This window comes from Asterias rubens, chromosome 12, assembly GCF_902459465.1.
Source record: "Asterias rubens chromosome 12, eAstRub1.3, whole genome shotgun sequence".
NCBI classification, from domain to species: Eukaryota; Metazoa; Echinodermata; class Asteroidea; order Forcipulatida; family Asteriidae; genus Asterias; species Asterias rubens.
Window position 1 is genome coordinate 6,050,823 of NC_047073.1, and position 9,325 is coordinate 6,060,147.

General features: G+C 39.3%; 1 protein-coding gene across 1 annotated transcript; it reads right to left on the reverse strand.

The window, feature by feature from the left end:
- Positions 1-340: 340 nt before the first annotated feature.
- LOC117297545 lies at positions 341-9,325 on the reverse strand. The gene is made up of 11 exons (XM_033780640.1): positions 9,223-9,325; positions 8,189-8,284; positions 7,255-7,449; positions 5,109-5,254; positions 4,472-4,818; positions 3,994-4,103; positions 3,464-3,628; positions 2,681-2,824; positions 2,021-2,104; positions 1,410-1,509; positions 341-859 (listed from the first exon to the last, which is right to left on the reverse strand). Exons 1-11 carry the CDS (start codon positions 9,323-9,325, stop codon positions 631-633), a joined length of 1,719 nt encoding a protein of 572 aa, XP_033636531.1. The 3' UTR covers positions 341-630.

The following is a 9,325-nucleotide window of genomic DNA, read 5'->3' on the forward strand; positions in this document are numbered from 1 at the left end:
GAAGATAATACAAAACACTAAACAATTTAAAAAGGCAAACAAGCATAGACATACACATGTCGTCATTAACCCCTGGAAGGAAGGCACTGATAAACAACGCTGGTTGGCAAACAAAAAGTGACTGCTATGCGCTCACCCTTTATAAAAATGCATGGATTTTAAACTCAACCACGGGATTAAAGTCACTGGACACTATTGGTAATTACCATAAATAATTGATAGCATAAAAACTTACTTGGTCCCGAGTAATGGAGAGCTGTTGATAGTATAGATCATTGTGAGAAACAGCTCCCTCTGAAGTAACATAGTTTTTGAGAAAGAGGTAATTTCTTACTCAAATATTTTTTTAGGCATCAGAAAGCACACACAATTTGTGCTACAAGGGTGTTTTTGTTTCATTTTTTCTTGCAACTTGAATGACCAATTGCGCCCAAGTATTCACAGATTTGTTATTTTATACAAATGTCAAGACACAACCGATGACACAAGTAGCTGCTCTTTAACAATTACCAAATGTGTCATTTGCCTTTTATAATAAATGTCCAATGTACAGCATTTGGATATTCCAAAGTCACACTTCCAGCGGTTACGATCGAGCAATCCTATCACCTTTTTAAGGGTATATGTACTTTACTTGGGTCTCTGCATCTGACCCCCCTCCCCAAAATGTAGAAGCTGGATGTTTACAACTTCCGTGATTGTCATCCTGAGGGCTTTGGCGACTATCAGATGGTGGTACTTGGCCATCGATGTGATCAGGTGGCAAGGTGGGTTGACCCCAAGTCCTGGTGTCTTGCTGGCGTGGTGGAGGGTCCTGAAGAATGCCTCTAGACCCTCGTAGGTCACTTGGGAGTTGTTACTGTTGAGGAAACCAGGGATATGTGCTCATTAAGTAAGACCCATGGAGCTACATATGGTGTGATCATGGGTAGAACAATTCTACCTCCATGGTTTGATCAACTCATTTTGTATCAACTGGGCAGGGTGGGACCATGGAGGTGGGACAGATGCTTGTCATTCCGATAAGTTCCAAATCCCTACGTCTTTTTCAATAGCTGGCCCCAACCATTGGAATAACGTTCCAATCAACATCAGGAAGTGTCTTACTTCTTATTCACATTAGCAAAGTATACTTTCCAATTCTTCTTTAGCAGAGCCCAGAACACATTGTTAAAGAGTAGAGGTTGACCCAGTGTTTCTGGTCCACATAGAAAGCGTCCTTAATTACAGGTTTACCTCAACTAGTGGTTTAACCCGCCGAGGCCTGGTTCTTGATAAAGTTATCAAGAACCAGGCCTGGTTGGGTTTAAACCACTAGTTGAAAACCTCTTTACCACACATTGATTCCCTTATTGGTACATGTACATGTAGCTCATTATTAAGTCAGACAGAACCTGAGACCTTCTCACCTTATATCAAAGCAGAGTCGTGGGGTGGGGATACCACTCTCGGGCGTGTCTGGTGAACGGCAAACAAACGCCTCAGCGAAAAGTTGCAAGCAGCGATCCCCTGAGAAAACATAATAATAATTAATAATTTATTGATCTTATATTGCGCTCTCTCCAGGACCAGCCTGTTCGAGGGCGCATGACAGTAAAAATTGCAAAAGATTAAGAAAATAACATACAATAAGTGAACATTTTAAAAAGTACACCCAGAAAATATATAAGCAATAATAAACATTAATAAGCAATAATAAACACAAATGTTTAACAAAAATGTAATCTGACCACGAGGTAAGACTTTCCAGGACACTTGGTGGCAGTAGACTTACCAGGTAAATCTGTTGTTTATGCATAGAACTTTGTAAACAATGGGAACAAAAACAGTATTGTGTGTGGGCATTCCAAATTTTCTAATCTAATAATGCTGGTAAAAAACACAAAATGTTCTAAGCAAAGTAATCTTTGGGTGAACACTGTTCATTCTGTGCTTAGTTGTGCCACCATAAACAACGCATGTAGTTTTCATGTGATATCTCCCTAGAAATGGTCCCGAGAGATAAAATTGCAGTACTTACTGAGGGCGTTTAGTGCCAGACCCAGCTGACGAAGGGAAAGATTATTTCGTAGAGCTGTTATGAAATCATTAGCATGTATCCAACCTGGTTGATAATTTAAAAAAAAAATTAAAACAGGAGTAGGAAATTTGAATTTGAAAAATACAGTATTTTTAATGGAGTTGCAAAAAGTGAATCTCTTTCAAAGAAAGAATTCAATAATTTGTATGTGTACACTCAGTTTGTTTGCAATTAAAGGCACTGGACACTATTGGTAATTGTCTAAGACCAGTCTTCTCACTTGGTGTATCTCAACATATGCACAAAATAACGAACCTGTGAAAATTTGAGCTCAATCGGTCGTCGAAGTTGCGAGATAGTAGTGAAAGAAAAAACACCCTTGTCACACGAAGTTGTGTGCCGAGACCTCAAATTCTAAATCCGAGGTCTCGAAATCAAATTCGTGGAAAATTACTTCTTTCTCAAAAACTATGTCACCTCAGAGGGAGCCGTTTCTCACATCGTTTTATACTATCAACCTCTCCCCCATTACTCGTCACCAAGTAAGGTTTTATGCTAATAATTATTTTGAGTAATTACCAATAGTGTCCACTGCCTTTAAAACAATTATTTATAGACTAAAAAAACAGTTAAAGGAAGATACATGTAGATCCCTGGTACCTTGTAGATTGAAGTGACATCCAACTAGGTCCAGCTTAGTGAGTTTGTTGCTCTGTAGAAGTTGCACCAAGCCAGAAAGCTGACCAGTCCGCCCAGGGGTGTAGGTGTTAAGACTAACATCCAATTCTTGCAAACTTGGACTATCTGTGAATACAACCAATTTCTTTATTAAAAATAATTAACGATAGAAAAGTTTCCCCTAAAAAATAAGATAAAGTTAAATGGCGCTTTAAAGCCATTATACACTTTGGGAACAGAAAAAAATAAAAGTTCACAGAAACAAGGGTGGGTTTTCCCGTTATTTTCTCCCGACTCCGAAGACCGATTGAGCCTAAATTTTCACAGGTTTGTTATTTTATATATAAGCTGTGATACACGAAGTGTGGGCCTTAATTTAGGCAATACTGTTTACCGAAAATGTCCAATGGCTAGGAGGCACTTTGAATCCTACAAAAATGGGTTTCAAACCGCCTCTAGCCACCGGGCTAGCTCCATGGTCTAGGTGGTCAAGCATAGTGAAGGTCTTCCAATCCAACCAAAGTGATATGCCCGTAGATTTTTGTTCACGGGCTTCGTGAGAAAGTACTGAGTTAGTATACAGTGCTTAAAACACATCGGTGTATTGGCAAAACAAAATAATATAATATGCCCAATGGAAAAATTAACATGCACTCGTGTATGCAACCATGGACAACTCTCACCCTTAACCTCAGCAGAGGGCGTCGTTTGAGCTTAATTACATCATATGTACAGGGGCTTCTTCACAACATCTTGCATCCTTACCCTTAACATGTAAGAAGAAAAAGTCAAGCATTGCTGTAGTTAGTTGACAGCTCCTTAAAGCCAGATGAGTGATGTTGCTGTTTGGATGCAATAGCGCCCTCTCTAGGCAGAGAAGGGATCTCAATTTGTCTAGGCTCAATTTGATGGTGCGAAGCTGGCTGAAGCCTATGGTGGGGTTGATAAAGACAAAGAAAGACTGATAAGAATGGGTGCATTCATATCTCAAAAAGTGTTTTCCTAATAAAATGGCTGTAATTTGTTTCGACTTTTATGGACAATAGCTTTATTCCATGTATTGCATCGCTTTAGAACTCCTTGCCTGGTGCATGTTTCCCTCCATCCTACAATCTAGACTGTTTAAGAGGAATATCTATTCCATCCTTAAAGCTCCCAAGTTGTTTCCATCTGTAATACTTTTCCTCTTGTAGCCTGTTACCAAAAGTGGCTGTTAACCTTTTTGGGGCAAACTTGCATTACGAAATATAAAAAGAAAAGAAAAAAGCAATGACATTCGCACTACAATGACCTACCGTCCGCTATTTCATGCAGTAGTAGCTGTCCATTGCTGCCATTCACTGATTCCGCATCAGACAGAAACTCAAAATCAGTTGACTGAAGCTCAAGGGTTTCTAGTTTAGATCTGTGGAAAGGAGAAACAAAAATGCAAAATTCTGGTTGCCAGTATTTACTCAAAATACAGCGCAAAGAAGTCCAACCTCTAGAATTACTGTTTCAGTGCTTGTTTTTGTACGTTTGGGACCTAAAATGCCCAGCTTTGTGTGAGGTTTTACAAGATTATGCACACAAATGAAAGGGACAAGTCTTTCTTAACAAACAAATTGTGTCTTACTGATTTGTGTTGCCTTGGTACATTTCAAAGTCAATAGTTTTTCATGTTATTGAAAATGGCCTCTCATTATAACATGGTGTCTGTCTGTCTGTGTTGAGCCATCATTTTGTATATCCAGGGTCCTGTTGTCAGTACATTCTATCCTCTCTTCTCCCTACCTCTGTAAAGATCCTATCCTTCCTGTATCATGATTCTTTAAGCAACCTTGCTTCGTTCCATTACAACATGAAGATGCTTCGATGTTGGTCTTCTTCTTGCATGACCTCCTTGTCTTTATACTATCTTGTTCATCTTCAAAGCGTCTTCCAGCGCAGACATCCAGAATACTGAACAGCTCACCTGGGGTAAGACACTTTGGGTGCTTGAGAGTCAGCTTTCTGAGGACACCTCCATGGATCAAGCGCTCCAAGAATGTCTTTAAGACTTGTTTGTACTTGGGTAGGTAATTGGACAGTACAAGCTCCTTGAGATTTCTTTGTAGGGAATACATAGAGACAGGATTGGCCTGGATATTGAAAACAAAACATCAATTAATCAAGATTTGTTTAAAAAGCTTTAGATTACTTGAACACTGAAAAATCAAGAAGAGGTTTCCATAGGCCAATTTCAAAAAGAAAGTGAGCAGATATTTTTGTTCTTTCCGAGCAGCTCTGTAGCAAAGTTTCTGTTTCAAATCCCCTGCTTAGCAGAGGAGCCTTTTCTTATTATTTATTATTATAAACACTTGCCTGATGAGCCATATTGACTCTGGACAAACTTTACTTGATTTAAACGGAAACATTTGCGTCCACAAACCTGGATATATGGAAGAAGGTGACTTTCCAGACACAGAGAGGATGGGAAATAATCCTCCAGGGGTTTTCCCGTCCGGCTGATGACATCATCGCTTGGATTGCAGAATGGATTATGCAGTATGCTCTGCACCTTCAAACTCTGAATATCTGCAGAATGTGACAGTAACAGATTTTGAGAAATGCAATACAATTGTTCACAGATTCCTTACAGTTAAGTGAACCTTAAAAACGGTGCAAAATCCTACAAAATGGGGTTGAGATTCAGTGGTGCGTTTGTAGGACTTCATACTTGCAGGAATAACACAGTGTACAATTACACCTGTGAAGAAATGGTCTACATGTGTCAGCTTGATTTGACATCACCTAGTTGGACCAATAGATTGCCCAACTTGTGTGCACTTGAGCTGTGAAGGCTCAACTCTAGTTGGGACAATTACTCAAGTTAGGCCATGATGCTCCAGTCTCCCTCATACTCACCATGTTGTTGTTGAAGCTCCGTCAGCTTGATTTGACATCACCTAGTTGGACCAATAGGTTGCCCAACTTGTGTGCACTTGAGCTGTGAAGGCTCAACTCTAGTTGGGACAATTACTCAAGTTAGGCCATGATGCTCCAGTCTCCCTCATACTCACCATGTTGTTGTTGAAGCTCCGTCAGCTTGATTTGACATCACCTAGTTGGACCAATAGGTTGCCCAACTTGTGTGCACTTGAGCTGTGGAAGGCTCAACTCTAGTTGGGACAATTACTCAAGTTAGGCCATGATGCTCCAGTCTCCCTCATACTCACCATGTTGTTGTTGAAGCTCCGTCAGCTTGATTTGACATCACCTAGTTGGACCAATAGGTTGCCCAACTTGTGTGCACTTGAGCTGTGAAGGCTCAACTCTAGTTGGGACAATTACTCAAGTTAGGCCATGATGCTCCAGTCTCACTCATACTCACCATGTTGTTGTTGAAGCTCCGTCAGCTTGATTTGACATCACCTAGTTGGACCAATAGATTGCCCAACTTGTGTGCACTTGAGCTGTGGAAGGCTCAACTCTAGTTGGGACAATTACTCAAGTTAGGCCATGATGCTCCAGTCTCCCTCAGTCTCCCTCATACTCAACATGAATTTTGTTTTTACAAAATCCTTAAAATACTCTTTAAAACCTCACCGTAATGAGCCGGAAACTAAATTTGTGTGTCTCCCCAGTTCCCCAAATCACTTATTAAAAAAAAAAAAAAAAAAATAGTAGATTCAAACCAGTTCGAAAACAAGATTTCTTGTTTCGGTTGATTAATGAGATCAAAACTGCCTTAGTGATGTTTTCATACTTACATATTGTAAGTTGAGTTGTATTTATTGATGTGTTGTTGTTCGATAAAGTTCATAAATGTGAATAATGTTGACCAAATTTGTAAAGTCATAATAAACAAAAATTAAATTTGAATCAATCGAAAATTACTTCTTCGCCACATGTTTCTTTCTAAAAGGGATATTCAAATTTTGACAATCAACGTTTTGGGTTGATAAATACTTGTGATACAATTGTTTAAAAAAAATTTTTTACACAGTTTAATAGGATCGTACAATTAGGTAGTTGTTCTGCCATAAATTGACGTTTGTGTTAAACCTTTAAAATCGTTTACATTGTTTTGGTAGGAAATATTTTGGGAAAGCGGACAATTTATGGGAAGTAAGATAAGATACTTTGTTTTGCCATGAAATTTCGGGAAGAACATTACTAATGATTTTTAAATTAATGTTTGATGCATTGTTTTGCCATAAAAATACATTATTTAATATTAGTAACATAAGTTGCATTATTGTCAATGAAATAACAAAAGTGGCAAATTAGACAATTTGTTTGGTAAAACAATGTAACTTCGCTTAAATATTAATAACAACAAAACCATTTGTTCTTTTCAAACGATTTTTTTCTGGCTGATATGTCAACAACTCACAAATATTCTGTAACAGTTTTAGTAGAATAGAGAAATACATTAAAAAATGGCAGAAGATGAATCTTTGAAGCACTTTTTCTTAAAATGCTCATTTTCGAGTTGCATTGTTTTGCCATGTGACGGCCGTGTGGAAGGCTCAACTCTAGTTGGGACAATTACTCAAGTTAGGCCATGATGCTCCAGTCTCCCTCATACTCACCATGTTGTTGTTGAAGCTCCTCTGGCTTACAATGCTCTATGGCTTTGAGCTTTTGCTGACATGTGTTATCAAGGAATATTTGTCGCCAATCTTCTTGGGCAAATGAAGGGTCGTGGAAAGCACACTGTTGGGCCCAATTGTCTCTCTTGAAGACATCTCTGTTCAATTTCTGCCAGTGATGTCGTACACTAACACCTGTAAAATGGTTAGAAATCATTTTACTTGTTACAATAGCATAACACTCAGCAGAGAAGCAAACTAAGTGAACAGGCAAGTCATAGAAAAAGTTACATTTTCGTCCCATACTCAAAAGGTATTATTACTGGGTTAGAAGGATAGGGCCTACAAAACTGAAACGATGTGTTTAATATTTTTCTGATTACGAAGTTATATAATAATAAATAGTAATTGTGGCTTCTTATATAGCGCACATGTCCGTCACTCAGTGACGCTCCTGGCGCTGTAACATACAGTATTTCCTGCAAGATGTGGGACTAAGTTTTTGAATTATGAGACCTAATTCTGATAGCACCATGTAATGTTTTACAAGGTGCTGTGGCGCAATTTGCTGCCGATCGGACCAGGAACACCGGGGCGAACCCCTTCTCTTTTCGATAAGTGCACTGGGTTCTTTTACATGCGTTACATAACACATGGGACAAACGGCTTAATGTCCCATCCGAAGGACGAAGCAATGGTGAAGTGTCTTGCTTAAGGACACAATTGTCACGGCTGGGGATTCGAACCCACACTCTGCTGATCAGAAACACCAGAGTTTGAATTCGGTGCTCTTAACCGCTCGGCCACGACACTCCCACACATGAATCTGTTTTTAAGAAATATTTTTCTCTAAAATGAAGCAATTTCAAAGAAACCTTTATCTGAAGGCCTAAAAGTTGCATCCAAAATTTTAATAGATGGAGATAATATTTACCTTTCCTGAGAAAAATTGGATGCAGCACGACAAGATTCTCTGCACTCAACAATGGGGCAAGATCCACTAAAAGATGGGTTGGCAGTTCTGCAATTTCTGTGAAAAATTGCAAAAGATTGTTATTTAGAATGTTAGATTAGTTGATGGTCGCATAGTTGCAATAACATAACCTTCCTCCTTATGTCCGTCGGGGAAGGGTCACGTTATCGCAACTAACGGTCATTATCAGAAACCAGATCCTTCATCCTGATAGTCTGGGGAATGGCTAAACAAAAATAGGATCATCAAAAGAGTTATATTATAATCAACGTATACTATTAAGTATTATACTCTGAAATTACTATAAAACTAAAACTAAAAGGAAAGCTCTGTACAAAGAACTGGGTAGACCACACCTAGATTACTGTGTACAGGCGTGGAGGCCTCATCTTCAAAGGGACATTGACCTAATAGAAAGAGTGCAAAAGAGAGCATTGCGAATGATTGGAGGTCTATCTCACCTAGACTACGTTCACAGACTCAGGGAAGTGAAATTGACCACCCTGGAGTGCAGGAGGCTGAGAGGAGATCTTATCGAGACCTTTAAGATACTCAGGGGCCTTGAGGGCTTGAACCCTGAACACTTCTTTGATTTGTCAACCGTGCAGCACAGGGGTCACCAACTTAAACTGTACAAATCAAGATCCAACCTCAACCTCAGGAAGTTCTGGTTTAGCCAGAGAGTGGTCAACTACTGGAACATTCTCCCTCGAAAGGCAATTGAAGCTTCAAGTGTGAACATTTTCAAGGGACATGTGGATAAATTCCTAAAGAACGTCGGGGGGCTCTACATAAGCTTATATAAGCTGTCTGCCCCAGTAACCAGAACCACCGTCTCCTCCCTAGTTGTGTGATGGCGTCGGTGGATTCAAGTAAGTTTCAAGTAAGTTTCGATTTCGAATAACAACATAATTTTAATTGTTAATTTCTGCTGACTGCAGAAAGATTGAAATCCCCGATTTGAAATATAAAACAACTATAATTATATGCCATACCCTCTAGTCTGCAATAACCGACGTCTGAGACTGATTTTGATACTTGCTGTAGGCAGAGAGAAGCCAATGTATCAAAACAACGCTCCATTTCCTGAACCTCCAT

Coding starts and splice junctions, on each gene's coding strand:
- LOC117297545 (XM_033780640.1), bottom strand. CDS start 9,325: ATGGAGGTTCAGGAAATGGAGCGTTGTTTTGATACATTGGCTTCTCTC. Junction 2,825..3,463: donor TTTCTTCTTACATGTTAAGG/GTAAGGATGCAA, acceptor TTGTATTCACAG/ATAGTCCAAGTTTGCAAGAA. Junction 860..1,409: donor CGACTCTGCTTTGATATAAG/GTGAGAAGGTCT, acceptor TTTCCTCAACAG/TAACAACTCCCAAGTGACCT.